Genomic DNA, 25,167 nt, shown 5'->3' on the forward strand with positions numbered 1-25,167 from the left:
CCTTGGTCTGTAAATGCTGACCTGGAAGCCAGGGTCCTGTTGCTGTCAGAATGGCTTCCCCTAATTCATGCATTTTAACCCACAAAGCCTTGCTAATGATATTAAGAAGGTAGAAATGGAGCCTTTGAGATGCCTTAGCCAGTAAACATGCTTACCACCAAGCCTGAACCTAAGTTCCATCCCCAGGAACCACACAGGGGAAGGAGAAAATTGATACTGTCGTCTGAGCTCCACATGAGCTCTGTAACACACACATACACACACATGGAGAGAGAAAACTGATACTGTCGTCTGAGCTCTACATGAGCTCTGTAACACATACATACACACACATGCACACATGGAGAAGTTATTCCCATTAGTGTTCAAAGATGGGGCATCTGGAAACTAAAATGTGGCAAAGGTATTTGTACTTCAATCTCCAGAACTGAGCTACATAAGTCTTTGCTCTTACACAGTCCTGCCTCAGGACCAAGCCATCAGAGTTGTGATGCTCATTCTTGTTTTCTTTTTTGGAGACAGGGTCTGTGTAGCCCTGGCTGTCCTGGAACTCGCTCTGTAGACCAGGCTGGCTTCAAACTCAGAGATCCACCTGCTTCTGCCTCCTGAGTACTGGGATTAATGGCATGCACTAATATGCCCAACTTTTTCTAATTTTCTTAAGATTGTGCTGGCTAGTTTTTGTGTCAGTTTGGCACAAGCCAGTCATTGGGGGAGGGGACCTCAAATGAGAAAATGCCTCCAGAGACTGGCTGATGATTAACTGATGGGGGAGGGCCCAGCTCACTGTGGGAGATGCCATCCCTGGGCAGGTGGTACTGGGTTTTATAAAAAAGCAGACTGAATATAAACTAGGGGGAGCAAGCCAGTAAGCAGCACCCCTCCGCAGCCTCTGCATCAGTTCCTGTCCCATTTGAGTTGCTGCCTTGACTTCCCTCAATGGACTATGATTCAGAATGTTTAAGCCAAATAAACCCTTTCCTCCCCAAGCTGCTTTGGGCATGGTGTCTAATCACAGCAACCCTAACTAGGACAGCTTGCTCAGGTGTGACCTGCAGAAAGCACCTAGGTCGAGATAGACCAGAGATACTGTGCTCTGGCAGGTGACAAGGCTCAGCATGTTTATTTCTTAAATGACATTTGTGTGTGGAGGATCACGGGCAGCTTGTGGGTGCTGTGCTGTTCACACCCATTATGTGGCAGAAGCCTGGCTTGGTGACTGAGCTGAGTCACCGATGACCCAATGGGGAACATGGGAGCCAGAAGCAACAAGGTCTGGGCTGTCCACACTAGGGAAGCACTTCCAGGGCTGCCACCAGGTCTGCCCAAGAGAACACCACAGCAGTCTTCTTGGGTCTCGCCTGCTGTGAAATGAGACTCTCAAGCTTTGCTAGGGTCAGCACCCCAATAGGATACACCTGGGGACCCCTGAACAGACACATGTGGGCAGGGCCATCACTAGTCACATCCAAGTAGTCAGAGTCAGTCCCGGAAGCTTCCAGGACATGAGGGCAAGTGGGGGCCTAGGGACAATAGTGCATAAATGTTATCCTCTTGGACTGGACTGCAGGGTAGTGCACTCACTAGCAGAGGCAGTAGGATGGCAGGTTTGAGGCCTGCTTGGCCTCAACAGTGAGGCACTGTCTCAAAACAAAAAAGTAAAATTTCCAGTTGACTGGGGGTCAGTGGGAGGGGGTGCCAATGTCACCCAGCTACGGTGGACTGAGCTACAGACCCTCAGCAGGGAGGGTCAGCTGGATGGGCCACCTGCTCCACAGGGAGCTGAGGACAGGTTCCTAAGGCACAATGGTGAGGGAGGTAGGTTCTACAGTCTGGGCCACTGGACACTGGTCCCAGTGCAGGGCACAGCAGCCAGGATGTGTCTGCTGGGTTCCTGGTGGGTGTGGGGGAAAGAGACGAGAAAAACAGAAAGGCGGAGGCCGGATGGATGTACAGTGGGATGTGGGGAAGAGACACCTGGCCGCTCAGGTTCCAGTTTCTCATGCCCTCCAGTGCTGCTGGTCAGGTGGTGCCCTGGGCTCAGGAGTCCAGGCCCATCCCACTAGCCAGGCGCATCAGAGTGAGAAGTCTCCAGCACAGATACGGGCATGCACTCCCTCGTCCAGGGGCAGGTAGCGGCCCTGCTTCATGTCCAGGAAGAAGAGGCGGTCTGACGTCTGGCGTGGGTCGAAGCCTTCCCGCTGCAGCCGGGTCTTCTGGATCTTGAAGGTGCCTGGGGGGAAGGAGGAGAGGAGAGAGCAGAGCTGGGTACCAGAAGCAGCTTTCTGCTGACTCCCTTCAGCAATGGACACTCTCCATGGCCACTGCCCACTGGACACCTCCACTTCCCAAGACAGCTCAGGCAACAGAGGCAGGCCCTCAGCTGTGCTTGTTATGAGGTCTGCTCTAGACTTTGGGATACTTCATGCTGTTGAGGCAGAGCTGAACCACTGTATCTGAGCTGCACCCCCAAATCCAAATATGCCATCTTGAGTTTTTTTGGTTTTTTATTGTTGATCTTATTTTTTTGGATGCAAGTCCATGCTGGCCTCAAACTCAAGGTGATCCTCCTACCCCAGCCTCTTGAGTACTGGGGTCATGTGGAGAAGCAACCACCCTCAGAAAACAGAGTATCTTGTCTACTAAGAAAAGGTGCACCTCCATTACCTGTCTGACAGGGGAAAAAAAAGAAAAAGAAAGCCGGGCAGTGGTGCTGCATGCCTTTAATCCCAGAACTCAGGAGGCAGAGGCAGGTGGATCTCTATGAGTTTGAGACCAGCCTGGTCTACAAGAGCTAGTTCCAGGACAGGCTCTAAAACTACAGTGAAACCCTGTCTCTGGAAAAAAAAAAAAAAGAAGAAGGAGGAGGAGGAGGAGGAGAAGGAGGAGAAGGAGATGGAAGAGAAGAAGGAGGAGAAGGAGGAGGAGAAGGAAGAGGAGAAGAAGGAAGAGAAGGAGAAGGAGGAGGAGGAAGAAAGAAAGAAAGAAAGAAAGAAAGAAAGAAAGAAAGAAAGAAAGAAAGAAAGAGAGAGAGAGAAAGAGAGAAAGAAAAGGAAAGGTGACCCTCAGGGCTGGTCTTAGTTCTCTGGAGCGGCGCTAACAGCTCAGCTGGTAGGGCACTTGCCTAGCATGGAGGAGCCCTGAGTCCCATCCCAGCAGCACACAAGGCTTGTGGAATAGCACACATCTGTCATCCCAGGACCTGAGAGGCTGAGTCCAGAGAACAGACGGTTTATATAAGAGTCTAAGAGTCGGGCGTGTGATCAGTGGCAGAGCTCTAGCTGAGCATGCCTGGGGCCCACAGGAAAAGCATGAAAGGAAAAAGAAAGGGCTGTCCAGCTGGCACAGAAGAGGGAGAGACAATTCCTGGAAAAAGAACCCCACCATGCGCAGCCCCCACAGCCCTCCAGCTTCCTAGCTGTCACAACAATGCAGAGGATGAAACACAGATCCCAACAACTGAGGACCCCTGGTGGGAGTGGCAATGACAGAGGTGGCAGACAAAGCCATCAAGGAAACAAGAAACGCCCCAGGACAGGTGGTGGCCCTTCATTCACACCGGGACTAGGAGTCTAAATTACAACAAAGTAACCAGTTCCCTAGGCAGGGGCTGTACCTGTGGTATCCATCTGGGGCAGAAGACGCAGGAAGATGGGTCGGGCATAGGACGCCAGAACCTTCTGCAATTCCTGGTACATGGAGTTAGGGTCCAGCTGGCTGTGGGGATCTGCAATGGCTGCCATGCCGGCTTTGCCCTCCACTCCTGCAGAGGGACGCTGAGCTAGAACACCCTACTCTACTCTGTGACCTCCCAACTGAGATAGCACTGGCCCCTACAATATCCATTTTATAAGAGGCTGTTTCCATCCTTCTCATCTTAAGGGTCCCCCAAATTCAATGTTAGCAATATGAATGGACTCCCAATCCAGTGCTCTACCTAGTCAGCAACTACTTCTCCAGATTGTGTATGGCCCAAGGATACTGTACCTGTGGGTCCCTTCTGGATGGACTCCTTGGGGCTCCTAACCCCACAACCACCCCCTGTTCCCAGCTTGCCTGGCACAGCCACCCCGTACACAGCCACATCCGTCTGGCCCAGCAGGCGACTCAGCACGGCTTCCACCTCTGTGGTGGACACGTTCTCCCCGCGCCAGCGGAAGGTGTCCCCGCTGCGGTCACGGAAATACATGTAGCCCAGCTCGTCCATCACCAGCACGTCACCTGCAGGGGAGAGGGGCAGGTGGGACCTGGTTTCACATCCAGCCAACCAGCCGTGTCACAGGTTCCGCACCTGAGAGGTAGGCGCTGTCGCCCTTGCGGAATACACTGTGGGCGATCTTCTTGCTGGTGGCGCTGTCGCTAACGTAGCCATCGAAGCGTCGCAGAGGATCCTGCTGGTTGATCTGACCCACGAGAAGGCCAGGCTCCCCTGGAAGGGGTAACATTCAGGCTGAGTCAGGATGGGAGCCATGAGGATCCCAGCTCCCCAAGGCACCGGGCAGGGGTCAGGCTCACCAGGCTGGCAAGGGATGCATAGGCCCTGGGCATCCCGCAGCGGCTCCATCGTGTCCTCATTCACCTTGACCAGGCGGATGGGGTACACGTGCGTGAGGATGCGGCTGTTAAAGCCACAGGAGCCGACCTGGGGTGGATACGACGGTGAGCGGCCCACGGCGGTACTGCAGCCCACGCACGCAAGGTACTCGCCGAGGGAGACTTGTGGGTGCTGACCCGCACCCCACAGCAGCGAACCTTGCCGTCCATGTTGGCGATGCTGCAGTTGCACTCCGTGGCGCCGTAGAACTCGCCGATCTGCCGCACGCCGAAGCGCTGCGTGAATTCCTCCCAGATGGCCGGCCGCAGCCCATTACCCACAGCCAGGCGCACGCGGTGCCGCCGCTCGACGTCGCGAATCGGCTGCCTTAACAGGTAGCGGCATATCTCACCGATGTACTGCACTACCTGCGGGAGGAGGGGGCTCAGTTCACGTCCAATCAGAAGCGGGGCTCGGAGATGGGCCTGGTCTGGCCTGAGAGGCCTGCAGAAGAGGTCCCTTGGGAATGGGGGTGCGGTGGGGTGGGGGACGGACGGACTGACGAGGACCTTGACGACATACCTTGTTAGAGCCTCTCCTTTTCCCAGGCAGCTTTGTGGCCATTGCACTGTGCCCCTGCAGTTGTCCCCTCGGCACCCTAAGCTTGGCGAGGGGGCACATACAACGCCATTGCCTTATAGATTAAGGGTGTCACCTCCAGTAAACTCCTGGGTACCCTCAAATTCTTTTTTATCCCTCCCCACTCGTTGTATTGTTTTTCTTTCCTTTATATAAGGTCTTACTATGCAGCCCAGGCTGACCTGAAAACAAACAAAAGCCAGGGCTACGGTACGCTGGCTGTCACGCCAATTTGTGCTTTGAGACAGGGTCTATGCAGCCCAGGCTATGCAGGAGCTCCTGATCCTCCCGCCTCAGTCTTCCAAATGCTAGGATGACAGGGATGTAGCCTCTAACACCATCCTAGGACCAAAGGGGTGCATAGCCTGGGCTCATTTCAAGTTCTAGGCTGGCAAGGACACAAGTCAGTCTGTTTCCAAAGAGGATGGGGCAGAGAGAGTGAAGAGAGAGCCCCCCTAGGTCACCCTGCCTGAAGCTCACACTCTGCTTTTCCATTTCTGTGAACTCACACCTGTCCTGGAACAATCTTAGACTCCAGCTCTGGGGTTTGGTCTCTTTCAACTCAGTAAAATCCCACCTAAGGCCAGGGCTACCCTCCAAACTCCACCGGGCCAATGCAGCCAGCCAGCCAGCCAGACGCCTGGCCTGCCGTTTCAGCACTGGCTCAGGAAACTAAGGCAGAAGGACCATGGGTCCATGCCGTCCTGACTGCAAAGTAAAAGCCTGGCTCTGAAGCTAAGCGAAATCCTACCTGCCAGGTGTTGTCCACAGCCTGAGGCAGTGTGGCCAGCGGCCTCTGTCTCTGCTCTTTTGTTGGACACAGCTTCAGTGCACTGCCCTCCTGCCCTCGCTACTTCGTCCCTCCCCATGCTGCCCCTTCACCCCTCACCCCGCTGCCCTTCACCCTGCCACCCCTTCACCCCCTCACCCCGCTGCCCTTCACCCTATGCCCCTTCACCCCTCACCCCACTGCCCTTCACCCTGCCGCCCTTCACCCCTCACCCCGCTGCCCCTTGCCCTACTGCCCCTTCACCCCCTCACCCCTCTGCCCCACAGGGTTCTTCATTGTCACACAAGGTGACAGGATGGCTTTGAAGGTTCTGCAGACAGGAAGCAGTTCCTGAAAACCAGTGAAGAGTCCAGACAAGGGACTCGGATATGTCGTGGGCACCTGTACAGGCTCACCATACTGCAGTATGGTCAGGGGGGAATAGTGTAGACACTGATGTCACCCCAGCCCCCACATGAACAAAATGAAGAGCAGAAAACAGCCATCCCAGGTCCACACCCTGGGTTCCAGAGTAGAGAGAAGATGAAAAACAGGAAGGAGCCGGCAGGGCTTCCCAGAGCTAGCCGACCCTGTGGTGTGGGAACTCGCAGCACAAAGTCCAGCAGGGATTGGGAGATGAGAGGTAAGAACTGCTGATGAACTAGAGGGAGGCTTGTCTCTCTCCGGGAGCCACCAGTGGCAGCAGGGTCCTGGGGGATGGCTCCTGCTGACCTCCCACCAGACCCTCCTGCCCGTCCCCAGCCCTGCGCAGCCAGCAGCTGGAGGAACTCAGATAGGCTGGCTCCACCCCAGCTGTACTGCAGTCTCAGTTTCCCTGGCTGTAGAATAGGTGTGATGGCTTTGGTGATGCTGGTCCAAGTCTCCGAAGAATTCACACAAAAAGCCTTTAAAAGTGTTCCAGGGACACAGGCTGGCTCCCTTTCCTCTCCTAGACATGGTGGCATCAAGGTGGGCGAGTGGGCCAGGTAGCTGAGGCTTAACTAGATCAACTGCTTAGTTTACAGAGCGCAGCCTGAATGGGAGAAGTGGGCCTGTGCAGGTGAGACACAGCCTGCCTAGAATTAGCGTGGCCTTGCAAGGGGTGGGGATTTGGTCAGAAGGGACAAGGGGTTGGCCAGGTATATCTGGGCCAAAGGAGTATGCACCTTGGTTTGGTTGAGTGGATGGGGCCTAAGTGAGAGGCAGGGCCTGGACGACTGAGTGGAATTGGCTAAGCAAGCAGTTGCTTGAGCCAGGGGTGGGATCTATAGTTTAAGGTGGGGTCTGAGAGAACAGACCAGCACCATAAGGTGGAGCCAGAGCAGGAAGGGCGTGCGTTGAACGCAGGTTCAGAGCCCAGATCCGGTGGGCTCTGCATCCAGACCAGTGCTGGAGGCTTGCTCTGGAGCCCCGAGGCACGCGGCGCCACTAAGAGGGGCGGGGCCTGGGGAGGAGGCGGGGCCTACCGTGCAGTTGTACTTGACACAGTCATCCCAGAAGCGGCTGGCAGAGAACTTCTTCCGCAGCACCACGGTCAGCCCGTAGATGACGCACTGCCCCACACCCATGATGTTCCCTAGAGGGAGGGTGGCTGTGAGGGGCCCTGCAGGGTCCAACCCGCGCCCCGGGGCGCATGCGTACCTGCCGAGTGGTAGAGCGGCAGGCAGTCATAGAGCACGTCAGCCGGACGCATGCTGTAGGAGTGGTGGCCGAAGGCTGCGATGCGGTAGTACCTGTGTGAGAGGCAAGGTGACCCAGAGCCCCTTGGGAAGGTCCCAAGCCTTAAAGGACCTCCCTCGATGGGCTAGAGGAAGAGGTGGGAGCCAGAGAGGACAGACCCGCGACATGACGCGTTTCAGTGAACGCCAAAGCGGAATGGTACGGGATTTAGGCTATAAACCCTCAAGGGCACAGCACTGGAAAGGCAGAGGCAGGAGGATCTCTGTCAGTTCCAGAACAACCTGGTCTACACAGAAAAATCCTGTCTTGCCGGGCGGTGGTGGTGTACACCTTTAATCCCAGCACTCGGGAGGCAGAGGCAGGAGGATCTCTGTGAGTTCAAGCCCAGCCTGGTGTACAAGGGCTAGTTCCAGGACAGGCTCCAAAGCTACAGAGAAACCAGGTCTCGAAAAACAAACAAACAAATATTCTGTCTCCAAATCCAAAAACCTTCAAGGGTGCAGGGCCAGGGTGTGGGGAAGGGGCAGGAGGTGGGGTGAGGAGTTAGGAGCCACTGGAGGCTGAGCAGGAGATGGGTGGAGCTCAGTCAGAGGGAGAGAGAAAGAGAGAAGCTGGGGAGCAGTGGGTGCTGGGACCCTGCTCACCTACTGTGCACCACAATGGCCGCCTTAGGAAGCCCCGTGGTTCCCGAAGTATAGATGTAAAACAGTCGATCTGCAGGAGAAGCAGGTGTTGGTCAGTGGTCAGAGGGACAGAGGGGACAGATGGCAGGGGCCCCTCCACTTACCATCCATTCCCTTGCCGGGGGCTTGTGCCAGGGGTGTGGTGGGTGCCTCTGCGAGCATGGGGTCCAGGAGCTGCGTGTCGGGCAGGAGGCTCTCAGGCCCCAGGTCTCCGGAGCAGAATTTGAGGAGGCTCTTCCCCAGCTGCTCACTCACCTCCGCCACCGCTGTGGCAACAGAGGCCCAGGGTCACAGTTATGAAGCAATTTCTGGCCAGCGTCTCCCTAAGCCTAAGATCCCTAGGTCCTCACCCTCCTGGTATCCACCAGGCCTCACCTGCTGCCATCTCCCCGCCATAAATGAGGGCCTTGGCAGCTGATGTACCCAGGCAGAAAGCCAGAGGTTCCCTCCTCAGGTTGACATTGAGCAGTGCAGCCACCACACCAGCCTTGGCCAGGCCCAGCCATAACCCCACGAACTCAGGCCGGCCCTCCAGGAACACGGCCACCACATCGCCTCGGGTGAAGCCCAGCTGGTGGAACAGGTTAGCCACGGCATTGGAGTAGGTGTCCAGCTGTGCAAAGGTCCAGCACACACCGCTGCTCGCATCCACCAGCGCCAGGCGCTCTGGCTGCCGCCGGGCCACGGCCTGAAAGATGCTTGGGATCGTGTCTCCTGCACGCCGGTGTCGCCACAGCTCCAGGCGCACACGTATCAGAACTGAGAGGCCACTGCAGAGAAGGGGACAAAGTCACTGCCCAGAGCCAGCTCCAGCTCAGGGACCCCACAACAGTTGGGGGATCCAGTATGCTTAGTCCTTTAATGGCTGATAACTCAGAGTAGGGAGCATTACCAGCCTTCCAGGAAGCTATGAATCCCCAAAGCCAGCATGTCTACCATGTGAGAGTTAGTCACCATGTAGTCTTCCTTGATGGTCTAAGCATCAGGGGTCAGATTCTCCTTTGTTCTCTGTAATGTTGCAGTTGAACCCAGGTCAACGTGCATACTGAGCAAGCAATCCTACTACCATGCTCCAGGCCCTCACAGGAACGCTAGGCAGGGACTCCACCCCTCAGCCACGCCCCAGCCCTCTTTCTTGAGTTAGGGTCTGGCTAACTGTGGTCTAGCCTAGAGTTCACACTCTGGCCTCAGCATCTGGAGGCACTGGGTTGACAGGCCTGGCCACCAGGTAGTCTCACATCCTATCCTTGTTCCTCTGGGGATGTCCCTTGAGTTCCCTATCCCCATCACCTCAGGACACAGAACCCTGAGACAGTGACCACAGGCTAGCCAAGACGAGACACCAAACCTGCCAGTGCCTTGGACTCCCCCTTGACAGCTCCTTCCTAGCCCAGGCTAGCCTTGAACTCATGGCAACCCTGCCTCAGGCTACAGAATCACAGCAGCTTCCTTCCTTCATCCTCCTCATCCTCTCATCCCCTCTCATCCTTCATGGCCTCCCCTATCTGTCCATCACACCCTCAGGCTGCTGACTCCAGGGTGATCCCCACACAGGGAGAGCACTGGGCAGTGACAGGAATAAAAATGAGGGCTCTTCCTAGTGGGTCAGAGGAGGGAGCCAGTGGCCTCCACACAGCTGGTGCAAAGGCTCTAAGGCTGTGCCACTGTGCCCAGCTTATGTGACTAGAGATGGAGACCAGGACTCGCTAGATCAGCCTCAGCTTTCACTCCTCCCTAGATGTCCAGCGCTTCTTCTGTGCCTGGGGGAGGCTCAGAAGGGACAAAGAAAAATGCCCTGTGCCGTCCCCATCCCACTCTAACAGGGCCCCCTGACCACACCCAGCACCTTCCTCCCCAGCGCCTTCCCGCAGGCTGCAGCTGCCATGCTCCCCTCAGGTCCTGGTTCAGCTGCGCTAGGCTCAAACACTCCAGGACCCCCACCTTGGCGTCTCTTCCCTGGCACCCAGGGTCTTCCACAGCCATGGACTGCAGACTCGTTTCTCATCCTGCCCTTGTTTGTCTCCCTGGAGACACAGGAGGCAACAAGTCAGGCAGAGTGACATCCTAGCATCCAGGGGTTAGAGGCAGGGGGATGGAAGAGTAAGGCTCTAGAGCATGATTCTGTCTCAAAAGTTTAAACAAACAAACAAAAAACAGAGCTGGAAAGTAGAGAGCCTACTCGGTGGTTAGAGCACTGGCTGCTCTTGCAGAGAACCTGCGTTTGAGTCCAGCACACGGCGGCTCACACCACCTGCAGTTCCAGTCCCCATCCCAAGCCCTCTCTTCTGCCTTCTGCAGGCACTAGCCAGGCACAAGGTACACATGCATGCGGGCAAAAAAATCTGTGCATGTAAAAAATAAATAATCTAAGCAGATTAAGTAAAGGCTGAAATTAAACAAAGAGGAGGTGAAGGGTGAGGAAGAGAAAAGAAGTTAAAACAGGATTTGAGGAGATGACCAGAGGCCCAAGGCCCAGCTCTCCTGGTTCAGCATCTGCCACAAGGAATCCCACAGGGACAGGAGTACCAGTGCCTGGGCATGGCTGTTGTTCCCAAGACACATGTGCCCCAGGGTCATCAGTGCTCAAGACAGGCTTGGGGGCTATGCTGAGGTACAACAGGAGGAGGGCCGGGGCCCTGGGAACTGATAAAGGTCACCTCTGAGGGAGCTAGTTATCACTAAGGCAGGAGATCATGAGCTCAAGGCTACCCAGTGATTATGAGGCTAGCCTGGGCTACAGGACAGGGGTCTCCTCAAAAGTCTTGCCTTAAAAATGTTAATATAATGTTTAAAAATCTTTTAAAAAAATCAGACAGTGTTCCAATGTGTAGCCCTTGCTGGCCTAGAACTTGCTGTGAAGACCAGGCTGGCCTTGAACCAGCAGAGATCTGCCTGCCTCTGCATTCCGAGTGCTGGGATTAAAGGCGTGTGCATATCCTCTGACTTCCACGCATGTGCACTCACACGGGCCCACACACAAAATAAATGTAAAACAGCCAGTGCTCCTACTGATCTGCCCTGGTCATTCAGACGTCATGTGACAGGACGCACACCGATCACCCCGTGAGTCCAGGATCATTGTTCCTGGATGCTCACAAAGGGAAGAGAATTTGAAGTCTTTTTTTTTTTTTTAAAGCTTCACTAACGTACTCACTCACTCACTGTGTGCATGAAGATCAGAGGAGGACTTGGGGGCCTGTTTTCCCCTCCACCTTGAGGGTCCTGGGGACTGAACTCAGGTCATCAGGCTTGAGGGCAATCCTCTTGAGCTACTATGCATCCACCTCACCACCCAGAAGAGGTTAAATGAGCCCTTCCTGCTCCTGCTCAGCACTGTGCACCAGCATTCCTGCTGGTCCCTCGGGGCTTTGTCTGTCACAGTGGGCTTCTGCATGGTGACCACATGCCGGGAAGCAGCCCCAGACACCTCTTCAAGGGTGCTGTGGTGTTTATTGCAGACAAGCTGCCAGACATGGTGGTTGCCCTGCATGTCATTATAAGGCAAGTACAAAGAGGAACACACAGTATATGTTGAGCTTGGTAGATGGCACACACCTGCCATCCCAACACCCAGGGACAGAGGGGCCCAGGGCTTCTAGACCCGCCTGCACTACACAGCAAGATGCTGACTCAAAATGAAATTGGGAGCTGGGGGACAGCTCAGGGGTACACAGAACCCACATGCAGGCTCACAACATCTGTAACTCCAGTTCCAAGAGATCTGACACTTTCTTACAGCCTCTGTGAACACTATTAGGGATACATAGTGCGCACGCATGCGTGTGTGCATGTGTGGGTTTGAGAGAGAGAGAGGGAAAGAGAGGGAGAGAGAGGGAGGGGGAGAGAGAGAAACACTCATACTTATCCAATAAAATAAAACACTTAAATGGTAATTTTAAAAATTGGCTCTCCATGGTCATTCCATAGTTAAAGCCTGACAGCTTGGGCTCAAAGCTGTGTCTTCTAGGCTGCTAGTGGAGGCAGACTCCTCAACAATGAGTTCCTAGGGTGATTCCTGGAACCATGTTCAAGGACCAGAATGAACAGAGAGTAGTGAACACAGTTTGGTTAATAAACAGAGTAACTAAGAAAACCAAATACCACCACCAAGAAACTGAAATGGGTGTCCCAGGCAGATGCTCAGCCCCAGCATTCATCACACACCGAGCGCACACCGAGCACTGTGCTGTCAACAGCCACACTCAAAGGACTGTCACAACTGGGATTCGACGGAGAAGCTGCCGGTTCAGAGGTCACACAGCAAGCGAAGGACAGAATGGCTCGGAACTGAACAAAGCTCCCTCAGGATGCTCCATGAGCCTGCACTGGCGCAGATGCTGATGCTGCACACAGCAGGTGCTCAATGCATGCACCTCGAGAAAGCCTTCTGCTTAAGGGTCTAAATCAGAGATGACCCAAAGTGCGGTCAGATCCTAGTGTCTACTAACTGCCCGAGGACCCTTGAACACGGTGGGTGTGTCAGCTGAGGACACAGGGCTAGGGCAGCAGTAAGCTATTCTTCCAAAAGTTGAAATGGGACCAGGCCACAGCTGGTGGGCCTGTGAGGCAGAGGCAGGCCGGGTTCCAGCAACACGATAGGCCTGTCAGAGCCCTTCCCTCCAGCTTGTCTCTCCCACCAGCGGGCCCATGCCGGCAGGCAGGGATCCGATGTTTTGTCCCTACCACATGCCCCGGCACCCAGTTTGGCAGCTGCCCAAGCCACTCCCACACTGAGCACAAAGACAACTCTGTCCAGCCTGGCCCTTCCCAGGGCCTCTCTTGGCCTCAGCTTTTTTCATCCAGAGCCCCAGGACTCAGCCAGCAGAAAAGAGCAGGCCCCTTGGGAGACTCCGGCAGGGTCTGGCAGGTGTTCTGGGACAGCTGGTGCCGGCAGAACTGGGCAGGGAATGTCCAAGGCCAGGAGATGCGGAGCTTAAGGCCAACCTTGGTTCCAGTAAGACCCAGTTTCAAAACATCAAAACAAAGACAAAGAGGGCTGGAGAGATGGCTTAGTAGTTGAGAGCACTGGCTGCTCTTCCAGAGGACCTGAGTTCAATTCCCAGCACCCACATGGCAGCTTACAACGGAATGTAACTCCAGTACTAAAGGATCCAACACCCTCACACAGACATACATGCAGGCAAAACACCAATGCACATATAATAAATAAAATCTAAAAAAAAAAAAACACCACCACCCAAAAACGAGAAAAGCAAAAGCTGCTCAGAGGCCAGCCAGATATGGAGTCAGCCTACCTCTGTCCATGCTGCCTGTGTGACACTGGGTGCATTTAAAAAGGGAAGTACTGATTTTATTTTCCACGTGTGTGCTTGAGGACTTGCGTGTTTATATGTGCCACATGGGGGCAGAGCTTGCAGAGGCCAGAAGACGGCAGTATATCACTTGGAACTGGAGGTGCAGGTGGCGAACCAAACTCAGGTCTTCTGCAAGTGCCCCTGAGTGCTGAGCCATCCCCCCCAGTTCCCTCCACTCATTTCTAAGATAACCACCTGCCTGTCACCCCGCTACTCCAGAGGCTGATTTAGAAGGATCTTGAGTTCCAGGGCTGCCTGGGCAAGAAAGAAAGACAGAGGGTGAGGAGGGGGGAGAAAGGGAAAAGAAAGAAGAAATATGAGAAGATAGGTTCCATAAGAACCCTCTCAAAAAGTAAAACAAGGACTGTGGCCTGGGCTGAGTGGCAACGCTTGCTCAGTGTGCACAAAACCCTTGCTACATTCCCAGCACTGGGGAGCGAAAGGCAGAGGACTGGGACTTCAAGGTCATCCTTGGCTCTATGGAGAGTTCAAGGCCAGCCTGGGCTACTTGAGAGTCCATCTCCAAAAACAAAGCCCTGAGTGCCCTCACTTATATGCCCGCTGTCACACAGTACAATGTCTTCTCTGACTCCACACTAATTTGCTTCGAATGAAGTTTCTCCACTACTTTGAGAAGAAAAACAGAAAGAAAGTCCAGGAGGCAGACAGCAGGCAAGAACCACGGTATGGAGAAGCTCCAGCTCCAGCTCCAGCAGCTAGTCGACTTGTGAGGGCCCATCATTCCACACCATCCTGCTGTCCCCCGAAAACCTGCTTCCTCACATGCTCAGTCTGCCCCTGAAGGCGGCCTGTGAAGGCACTCAGATGGCTCAACAAGGTTCACTTGAGACTCCGAACCCCAGCAATACTGAGGTCACCCTACAACGATCCCCAGCTCCCCTCAACAAAACCCTGAGAGACATCCAGAAGCCTCCAGGTTTCTGTACACCATAACTCCCCAGAGACATCCCCCTAGAGATCCCCTGGTACATACAGTGACCATCCCACAGGCCCGGAACGATGCTCAAGGTTCCACAGAGATCTCCCCCGAGAGGCCAACACTCCTTAGAGACCCTTTTGATCACGTAGTCCTTTAGACTCCCCAAGACGTTCCTTCACCCCAAACCTGTTCATTCCAAGAATCTGGACTTGGGTCAGCCCTAGAGGTCTCAGTCGCGCCATCGGAACCCCCAATTCTCTCAACATCTACCAATTACCCAGGCTCTCACGGTGACCACCTAATACCCTAACAGCCCTCCAAATCCCAATCATGTACTCTACTCAGTTCTCTCCACAACTCCCGTCTGTCTCCTGCAGGACCCGACAGAGCCCTGAAATCTGTCACTCCAACCTCGGGCACCGTCCCAGCTATAAAAGCAAAGCTGGGCCACACGGGGACCCTCACACCACCCTGTTAGACTCCGGCTCGCCGAAGGACATGCATCCATGACCCCATCTACTTACAAGAGGTCCCGCCTCGCCGTCTTGCAGACAATACGCAGGAAGCGCCAGCCGCCGCCGCCCACGTACACACCGAAGGCCGCCGCCGCGCTCCAGGTCCACGGAAGCCCCAGCAGCCAGAGGAGCGCCAGCGAGGCCATCGAGGCCGTCCCCGCTCCTGGAACCCGCATCCTGCGGAGCACACAGCTGAGGCCGCGGACCCCGCCCCCAGCCCAGCCCTGGCCCCGCCCAGGCAGCGTCCCTGTCCTTGACGACACTGCGTTCCCTCAGGCTGTCGCCCAAACCCGAACGCTTTGACTAAGAACTAGGCCCCGTCCCCACTGCTTCTGAGTCGGGCTCCTGGGTAGCCTTAACCCAACCTGCCTCAACGTCTGGGATTGGACACCTCGCTGTCAATCATTGCCATCCGATCCTCCCCGCCCCAGAATTTCTACCCCGCCCCACGCCTTGAGCACGTGCCCGGACACCAACACCGTCAGGCTCCGCCCCTCATCATTAGACCACACCCCCAGTTTATGTCTCTATTTCCGCCCACGAGCGAGGGGCTCAAATCAAAGCCCGGCAACCTGATCGAGGCTCCTCCTCCAGAGGAGGCCTTGGCTCCGCCCCCATGTCGCAAGCGTTCACTGCCCCACGTCCCTCCTACAGGTGAGGGCTACGGAGGCAGGCCCCGCCCTCTGCGGCGTCCTGTGACCCCGCCCAGCTGAGGCTATGGCCCCGCCCACAGGCGGGGGCCCGCCCACAGCCCCTAGCTTACTGACGTTCGGGACCCAGATTCTACCTGGGCCTACCGCGCCGCCGCCAAGCCTTGTCAGTCGCGGCTCACAGGAAAGTCGGGTCAGTGCGGATCACCCAGCGCCTAGCTCCGCCCAGAACCCCTCTTCCCTGCCGCCTAACGCTCCCAGCCCCTCACCCCGCTCCGCACAAGCCGACCCCCTTCCGGAGGCCAGGACCATAGAGAAGACGCGCGGGCCAGAGAGCCTGTGGCCAACGAGACTCGCAAGCTAGAGCGGCCTGCCCAAGCTACCTACCAATCTCCACGGCAACAAAGTGCGGGGAGGCGGGGGGTAGGGGGGAGCTCGTCCCTGAGGCGAGGAAAACGCGCAGGTGCTGAGGGCGGGGCCAAGGCTCTAGGGGGCGTGGCTCCGGCGCGCATCAACCCAGTTGGTTTCCGAGATCCCATCCCCGGAGCCTCAGGCCCCAGCTCCCGCCTAGGACCTGCCCGTGCTGGAGCCTACTTGATCCAGCTTGTCCTAGATCCAAGCCCCGAGGCTTTTCCGCATTCCAGGTTCCCAGAGAGTCGAAATTCACAGCCTGGGGGCTACAGAGGCCTCAGTCTTGGAGATAATGAGACTCCACACCTCAATTCTACCTACCTCTGCAAAACTTAATAAGTCACACCCCAGAATCCCAGGGAGTGTCAAGCACACATCCAGTCCCCATCTTTTTTTGACACAAGCCCTTCATGTGCCCCAAAATCCCCATGAAGCCCTGTTGCACCCCAGGATCCCTTATTACTCCCCAGGGGCAGCTCCCTCGAGCCCTGTTTGCACCCCAAAGTCCTAAGCTCTCATCCAGAGGCGCCACCATCCCTAGCTTCTCGTTGGGGTACCCCCGTCCTGCTGTCAGGCTGACCTGCTTTGGCTTGCAGACCCCCGGGCCTCGCTGCTCCCTCGCGGGTTCTCACTGAAGCTACCACTGGAGGCCAGGACAGGGAACTTCTGAGTTCAGCCCTTGGCGGTCACTTCGCAGGATGAGCCCTTGGCAGCGCCCTGGGCGCTTCTCACAGCACAGCGGCCCTACGTGCCTATGGTCTGTCCCTCCCTCCCAGCCACCCTTCCACACCCCCTGCCCACCCTGCTGGTTTATTTGTTTTCTGCCCCGCTTGGCCGACCTTCCCACAGCTCTCCTTGGGAGAAAGCCAGCCGGGGACGGCTTCCAGAGCCACTCGAAAGCCAAGGCTGGGCAGGCGCGGCCCCACCCCCGCTCGCAGCTGCCATTGGTTTCAGGGAGGTGGGTGGGTGGGATGGGGGGGCTGTTGAAGAACCCGAACACTGGCCCAGGGAGCCATGGGTCAACACTGACAAGTCTCTCGAGCTGCCATCTTTCCCTCTATCCCTGTCGCCCTATTTTACAGGTAAAGACCCAGAGTACTGTAACGGGCCCACCAGCTTAGGTCTGGGAGTCAGCCCTGCCGCCTGCCCTCCTTTCTCACGGCCTCCTCCTGTTTCCATATTCCTGGAACATCTCCTGTGCCCTTTGCCCCACTTCCTCCTCTCACCATCCCGCGCCTCCCTCCCCCTTCCTCTTCTCCCCTCCTCGTCTTCTTCTCTATAGAGCACTGAGTTGAGTATAAGCATCTGACTCTTGACCCTCATCGAATCCCCACACCTGCTCTCCAGTCTTCAGCCCTAAAATCTGAAAGGCTGAGAGCAGGCTGGCAAGTTTGGTCCTCTGTAAGCACATGGCGGAAGAGAACTCCCAACAGCTGTTTTCTGACTTCCCCACATAGTAACACACCAGATAGGTAGACAGACAGACAGAGAGGTAGATAGATGAATAGATAGCTAGATGGATGGATGGATAGATAGATAGATAGATAGATAGATAGATAGATAGATAGATAGATAGATAAATGGATGGGTGGAACAAACAAACAAGAAAAATAAATAAAAATAAAGGCTTGTGGCTTGCCTCTAATTCTGGTGTTAGGGAGAGTGAGGAAGGAGGCTTTGAGGTTGAGATGGCCTGGACTAGGATCTAGAAAGCCCCCATTTGGAAGAGTTGAAGACGTGGAAGGGTTCAGCTGGTAGCATGCTTGCCTAGTGCAGGAAGCCCTGCCTCTCATGCCCAGTGACCTTACCCCATAAACAAGGCGGGCACACAGCAAGTTCAGCCTTACCCTTGTCTGCATAAGGAGCTGAGACTCCAGTGGGTACAGAAACCCCTGAGAAGGAAGGACAGCCGTGAAGTGGGTGGGGAGTGTTGGTGACAGCCGCAGCGGACACACCTTCAGAGTGACTGTCCTTTCTGATGTTACCTGCTGGGAACTGACCGGGCAAACTGAGCATGTGCAGGGCTGAAGAGAGAGCTCAGCAGCTAAGGCACTTGTCACCAAGGCTGCCGACCTGAGTTCAATCCCCAGGACATGGTGGAAGTAGACAGCAAACTGCTGCCCATTGTCTTCTGTTCTCCACCAGTGCACTGTGCATGCGTGACTCCTACCCCAACAAGTACTAAAGCAAAACAAACGTCAACTAAACCTGTCCAGAGTGGGTTCCTGAGTAAATCCTGAGCTTTAGGCCTTTGCCTTGGGAGTGACTACTGTGTTCTTGCATCTTGCAGCAGATAACAAATGTTTGTCCAAACTCCTGCCCTTTCTCTGTGCTTGTTCTGTCTTTGCAGAAACCAGGATTCACACTGTGGGGCAGCAGGACGATCAGGGTCAACCTTGGCTACATAGTAAATCTGACACCAACCTGGGTTACAAATGACCCTTTCTCAAAAACAACAACAAAGGTTTCTTTTTTTGTTGCTTTTCGTTTTTTGTTTGTTTGTTTGTTTGCTTGATTTTTTTTCTCTCTTTGAGACAGGGTTTCTCTGTGTAGTCCTAGCTGTCCTGGAACTCTCAGTAGACCAGGCTGGCCTTGAACTCATAGAGATCCACCTGCCTCTGCCTTCCAAATGCTGAGATTAAAGGCGTGTGCCACCATGCCTGGCCAACAGAGGTTTCTTTGTATTTCGTAGGAACGTGTCCGAGCCCAGAGCACAGACCGCAACCGCCTTGAGTGACACACTCCCCTTGGAAAAGTTTATGTGGATTTCGATAATTAAGAGGGGTACTGGAAACCTCAGAATTCCCAGATGTAGTCTGGGTGATAAGAGGGGACAGAAAAGGGAGAAGCCTGCAGTATTTATTTCAGTTTTTACCAAATTCTTGCTTAGAAAGAATTGCTGGAGTTATGTCAAGCATATTCCTTCATTACTGGAGTTGATCGTTTTGTTTGCTTTATATGTAGCAGGTGATGAAAGCCAGGCCCTGAACCACGCACCCGACCTTCACTGGGGGGATTCTAGACAGGGCTCCACCCCTTAACCACGCCCCCAGCCCCTCATTGGGGGACTCTAGGCAGGGGCTCAACCCAAGCCACGCCCCAGTCCCTCCCCCTCTCTCTCTCTCTCTCTCTCTCTCTCTCTCTCTCTCTCTCTCTCTCTCTCTCTCTCTCTCTCTCTCTCTCTCTCTCTCTCTCTCTCTCTCTCTCTCTCTCTTTGTTACATATCCCAGAGTGTGCTGGAACTTTTAGTGATCCCCCTGTCTCAGTGCTGGGCTCACAGACTGTTTTGCAAGCATCTTGGCTCTGTTAAAGGTCCACGAGGCCTCACCGCCTCAAATCAATGCTGGCCCTGTAGAGGTTGACCTACAGGAGGATTAGCAGCTAATCTGGCTTCTGAGGTTCCTATTCCTGGGGTAGGGGAAACCAGGAAGAAGGCTCCTGGCCTTATCCCTCTCCCGTGTGTCTCCCCACCCCCACCTCGGTGTTTCCAGCCCCGTACACACTGCTACCATGGCATCCCTGTTCTCTGGCCGCATTTTGATCAGAAACAACAGCGACCAGGATGAGGTGGATACGGAAGCCGAGCTGAGCCGCCGTCTGGAGAACCGTCTGGTGCTGCTGTTCTTCAGCGCCGGGTCCTGTCCGCAGTGCCAGGCTTTTGCCCCCGTCCTCAAAGACTTCTTCGTGCGACTCACTGACGAGTTCTACGTGCTGCGGGCGGCACAGCTGGCCCTGATCTATGTGTCCCAGGACCCCACGGAGGAGCAACAGCACCTGTTCCTCAGGGACATGCCTGAGAAGTGGCTCTTCTTGCCGTTCCATGACGACCTGAGGAGGTGAGACCCCAGGGAAGGCCAGGGAGGGCTTCCTGAAGAAGGCACCTCTGCGGACGGGAAGCCGAGTGTTTACTAGCCCAGTACTAGAAACTGGTGCAGAAGGCTGGGGGGGGGGGGGAGGTTCATCCCCCTTTCAGCACAGCCCACTGAACAGGACATGACAACTCATGATGGCAGCTAGAGGCAGTCACAGGAGCCTGCCATCTCAGTACTTGGAGCTGAGGCAGGAGGACTACTACAAGTCCAAGGCCAGCTCTAAACACAAGAGGTGGGGACGGTAGCTCAGTTACTGGATGCTTATAACGGCATCCATGAAGCCGTAGTTCCATTCACAGCATTGCATAAACCAGATGTGGGGCCCACATCTGCATTTTCAACCCTGGATAGTGGAGGCAGGACTCTCAGGACTTTGAGGACAGCCTGAACCATGTAGGGTGATCCTGCCCCCAAACTAACAAAGCTGGAAACATAAAAATAAGAGAGAGGAACCGCCTCCAGGATCTATAAGACACAAGGAGGCACGACTGGAAGAAGGTCTCTGAGCAGGCACCACAGCCCCTTGGAAATGACACACAGTCCAGGAGAAATGAGTCACCTCGCTCAGGGAGGATGGGAGCCAGGGAGGAGGAGCCACAGTTTTTTTATTTGGTCTTGGTTTTTGGTTTCTGGAGACAAGGTTTCTTTGAGTATCTCTGGCTGTTCTGGAACTCCATCTGTAGACCAGGCTGGCCTCGAACTCAGATCTGCCTGCCTCTGCCTCCCAAATGCTGGGATTGAAGGCATGTGCCACCACCATCACTGGGCAAGGAGTCACGGTTTGTGAGCAGATGACTGGTAGAGGACTATAGAGCTGTGTCGACTTTAGAGCTTCCAGTTTCCTGTCAGAGAGAGCTACTGTGTGACAGGATCTTATGTAGCCCTCCTGAGTGCTGGGTGACAGTCACCACACCAGGCACCTTCATGTTTACTGTGTGTGTGTGTGAGAGTGTGTGTGTGTGAGTGTGAGTGTGTGTGTGTGTGTGTGTACCTGTCCTTGAGCATGTGTTGTGTACATGCACTGTCCGTGTTCCCAGTGTTGAGATAAAGGCCGACGTCAGTCAGTTCACTGGATTCTTGGAGCCAGGATCTCCCACAGGAGTCCTGAGCTCACAGACAGGGCTAGTCCTACAGTCAACAGGACCAGGGGCCCTCGGCAACCTACCCTGCTTTTGGGCTGTCCAGACCAGAACTCAGGTCCTTATCCTTTTCTTGTGTGTGGGGGGTATTCGAGACAGGGTTTCTCTGTAGCTTTGGAGCCTGTCCTGGAACTCACTCTGTAGACCAGGCTGGCCTTGAACTCACAGAGATCCACCTGCCTCTGTTTTCCTAGTGCTGGGATTAAAGGCGTGCACCACCATCACCCAGTAAGTCCTTATCCTTTAACAAATAATTGACCCTCTGAGCCACCTTCTAACTTTTCTTGGTGTTCTGACTTGGAACTCACAGCAATTACCCTGCCTCAGCTTCCTAAGTGCTGAGGACAAGCACGCATCACCGCACCCAGCTTCTCATCTGTGCTGCCATCATAAGAATCAGAGGCCCTGAGTCCCCTCCCAGTTCTGAGAGACTCAGTGTAGCAGCAGCGGCCACCCAGTCCCATGCTCCTGGAGCCGCAACCTTCCAGGTGGCCCTGACTGAGCCACCTCAGGGCTGGAGTCTGCACTGAGTCGGGGAAGGTGAGCCGTGGAGTCTGCGATGAGCAGCTGACTACCTGACCTTTTGCCCGTTTCACTGATTTTCTTGCACAAGTTTAAGGATCTGGTCATGAGGACCCCATTCCTCATGTCATTGTGAGGATTCGGACACCCACTCTCTGCCCTGTGCAACCAAGGGGTTCCACCCTCCCCCCATGAGCAGCATTTCTGTCCCCAGGGAAGAAATAACAAGCTATAAATGTCATAGAGGAACCTGCTATATGGGGCAAAGTTTACTCAACACATCCTGATAAGATATACAAGTCTCTCAAACCCACATTTTTTGGGGGGCTGAGGTGGGAGGATCAGGAATTTGAGGCCCACCTTGCTACATAGAGAGAGAGAGACCCTGGAGGTGACAGAAAAACAAGCTGGAGAGAAGGCTTAGAGGTACAGGAACCTGTATTCGGTTCCCAGCACACACAGAGGCTCACTCCGTCTGTAACTCCAGTTCTGGGACTCTGGCGCCCTCTCCTGGTATCTGCAGACACTGCACACAGGAGATGCTCAACCACACATGGAAGCAGGCACCACACAGAGAACACGCAGTGATTAGAGTGCTGTGTGGCAGCCCTGAAGCCAAGTTCAAACCCCAGCCCCACATAAACCAGGCATGGCGGCACACACAGTCATGCCGACATGCAGGAGGATCAGGAGTGCTGCAGGAAGGTTTGCAACTAGTAACTACCCGCCTACTGGGGCGTGGCCTCAGACTATTTATCCAGATGCGGAAGGGCATCCCTGGCCCTTCTCTCCTCTCCCTGGGCCCCGTTTCGCTGTTAGGCTTGCTTTGGATCTGATCTTCATCCATCGGTCAAGCAGAGAATCCTGACTTTGTAAGTTTTACCCCTTAATAAATACCAAGTCATTTTTGTCTGTTTATTTTCGGCTTTGTTTCCAGACAGGGTTTCTCGCTGTAGCTTTGGAGCCTGTCCTGGAACTTGCTCTGTAGACCAGGCTGGCCTCGAACTCACAGAGATCAGCCTGCCTCTGCCTCCTAAATTCTGAAATTAAGGAGTGCTCCTTAATTCATAATTGCTCAACAAAAGCCACCCTGCCTGTATAAACATGAGGCCAGCTCGGGCCTCAAAAACAAAACAAAACACCAGTAACAAAAACTAACCAGGAATCATGGATTAAGAACCTCAGTTGAGAGCTGGGCAGTGGTCGTGCGCGTCCTTAATCCCAGCACTGGGTTGCAGAGGCAGACGGATCTCTGAGTTGGAGACCAGCCTGGTCTACAGACATCTAGGACATTCATTCAAGGCTACACAGAGAAACCCTGTAAAAAAAAAAAAAAAAAAGAAAAAGAAAAATATTTCTGTGAGATTTCAGTCTGTATGGTTTCATAATGAGAATCTATGCTGGCCTTCTGCGCTCTGTGAGTGCGGCAAGGAGGGCTTCTGGTCTTGCTGTGAGTGGGGTCCAGACCTCAGTTCACATGACTTTGCCCGAACATTCCTTGGGTGGCCTGGCTGTTTGAAATCCCTGCCCCCAGGGCTTCACAGTGGCAGCGGGGAAAACAAAACACGTACGTACAGCAGGTGGACACCAAAAGGAAGGAGGCAGCAAGGGGAAGGTGCTACGAGCCAGTGCCCTGTGGAGCCAGCGGGTCCTCGGGCGCCCTGGCGGCCGTGGGGGCAGTGCGCGCTCCGGGAGCTGAAGAGTCGCAAGGGCACTGACACCCGTTCCTCGCAGGGACCTCGGGCGCCGGTTCTCTGTGCGTCGTTTGCCGGCTGTCGTGGTGCTCAAGCCAAGCGGGGACGTTCTGACGAGCGACGCGACCGACGAGATCCAGCGCCTGGGACCCACCTGCTTCGCCAACTGGCAGGAGGCGGCGGAGCTGCTGGACCGCAGCTTCCTGCAGCCCGAGGATCTGGATGAGCCCGTGCCGCGCAGCATCACCGAGCCCCTGCGCCGTCGCAAGTACCGCGTGGATCGGGATGTGGACTGGGACCGGAGCGGCCACGACCGGAGCGGCCACGACTCTGGTCACCCCCAGGGGGATGCAGGTGCAAGGGCAGAGCTCTGGTGACTCCCCCAGAGGTACGCGGGTACAGGGGCGGGGCTCCGATGGCCGCCTTGGGGACACGGGTGCAGAGGCGGAGCTCCGATGACCCCCAAGGGGACTTGGGTGCAGGGGCGGGGCTCCAATGACCCCCATGGGAACCCGGGTGCAAGGGCGGGGCTCTGGTGACTTCCATGGGAACCCGGGTGCAGGGGCAGGGCTCTGGTGACCCCCAGGGGGACCGGGTGCAGGGGCGGAGCTCCGATAAGCCTTCTCCTCCTGTGTGTTCCTGACGTTCCCTAGACAGCAGCGCAGATTGACCTTGAACTCACCATTCTCCTGCCTCAGCCTAAGGAGTAGCTGGCATGGCAGCCAAAGAGAGACAAGTTTCCTCACCCCGACTCGGTACCCGGATCTTAGTGCATGCTAAGCAAGCTTTCTACCCTTAGAACCCCAGCCTCAAAACCCCTGTTTAAAACAAACAAAAACCACAGCCGGGCTTCGTGGCGCAGGCCTGTTTTTCGGCGCTCTGAACTCAGGTGCGGGACAGGCGAGACGGCTCAGTGAGGCAAGGCGCTTGCTGTCAAGACTGACAGCCCGATTTCAATCCCTGGAACACCCATAGCGGAAGGGAGAACCGACTCCCGCAAGTGTTGACCTCCGCTCACTCATGGTGGCACGTGTACGCCCACACACTTACAAATGAGTATATCGAACAAAAATACTATTTTGAGTTTTGTGCAAAACAACAAAACGTGAGGGAAAAAAACCCAAAGAGGTGTGCGGAAGAAGGATCCGGAGTTCAAGGCTGTTTTCAGCTATCTAGGTCGGCCTGGGGCTACAGGAGACCAGGTCGCAAACGAGGGAGCCTCGGTCTTGCGCCACTCTTCGGGACAGGCATCGCCCTCTGCAGAAGCGCCGACCCGCCTGCCAGAGATTTTACTTTACTTACGCTGCCCCCTGACGGTCGAACTGGGATGGTGCGTGCAAATGAGAGGAATTTAATATTTTAAAATTCCAGCTCCCGCATCAAGCGCGTCCACAGAAGCTGGCAAGCCAGATTTCCTGGGGGCAAGAATTTGACTATCTAGGGGGAGAAGGCTACGAACCAGAGGAGTCGTGACTCCACAAGTAGCTCACCCGCCTCCATTCCCAACTTGGAGGAGTTGGGGAAACTGAGGCTCAAGACCAAATAAGGATGCCTGCTGGCCACCAAGCCTGACTGCCTGAACTTGATCCCGGAAACCCACATAGGGCAAGGAAAGAGTCTACTCTTAAGCTGTCTCTTAACTTCCACCTGTGTCCCCCACAACAACTAGTAAATGGAATTTGTAAATTATTATGATTATTATTTTGGTTTTCCAAGACAGGGTTTCCCTGTGTAACCCTGGCTGTCCTGGAACTCTCTCTGTAGACCAGCTGGCCTCAAACTCACAGATATCTGCCTGTCTCTG

The 25,167-nt window shown here is 55.0% G+C and overlaps 2 protein-coding genes across 4 annotated transcripts; one reads left to right on the top strand and one right to left on the bottom strand.

The window, feature by feature from the left end:
- Nucleotides 1-1,104: 1,104 nt before the first annotated feature.
- Nucleotides 1,105-16,819, bottom strand: Slc27a1 (solute carrier family 27 member 1). 3 transcript variants are annotated; one of them, XM_038328754.2, is made up of 13 exons: nt 16,717-16,819; nt 15,085-15,252; nt 8,681-9,075; nt 8,410-8,571; nt 8,267-8,336; nt 7,584-7,675; nt 7,409-7,518; nt 4,753-4,962; nt 4,516-4,642; nt 4,292-4,429; nt 4,057-4,221; nt 3,617-3,763; nt 1,105-2,233 (listed from the first exon to the last, which is right to left on the bottom strand). In XM_038328754.2, exons 2-13 carry the CDS (start codon nt 15,249-15,251, stop codon nt 2,076-2,078), a joined length of 1,941 nt encoding a protein of 646 aa, XP_038184682.1. In that variant the 5' UTR covers nt 15,252; nt 16,717-16,819; the 3' UTR covers nt 1,105-2,075. The 3 variants fall into 3 exon arrangements, with proteins under 3 accessions (XP_038184682.1, XP_038184683.1, XP_041910953.1); XM_038328755.2 differs by lacking the exon at nt 16,717-16,819 and adding an exon at nt 16,113-16,174; XM_042055019.1 differs by lacking the exon at nt 16,717-16,819 and having other exon boundaries at nt 15,085-15,412.
- Nucleotides 16,820-19,646: 2,827 nt separating this feature from the next.
- Nucleotides 19,647-23,740, top strand: Nxnl1 (nucleoredoxin like 1). Its single transcript, XM_038324592.1, has 2 exons — nt 19,647-19,972; nt 23,404-23,740. The coding sequence occupies exons 1-2, from the start codon at nt 19,647-19,649 to the stop codon at nt 23,738-23,740; spliced, it is 663 nt and encodes a 220-aa protein (XP_038180520.1).
- Nucleotides 23,741-25,167: the final 1,427 nt, after the last annotated feature.

This window comes from Arvicola amphibius, chromosome 4, assembly GCF_903992535.2.
Source record: "Arvicola amphibius chromosome 4, mArvAmp1.2, whole genome shotgun sequence".
NCBI classification, from domain to species: Eukaryota; Metazoa; Chordata; class Mammalia; order Rodentia; family Cricetidae; genus Arvicola; species Arvicola amphibius.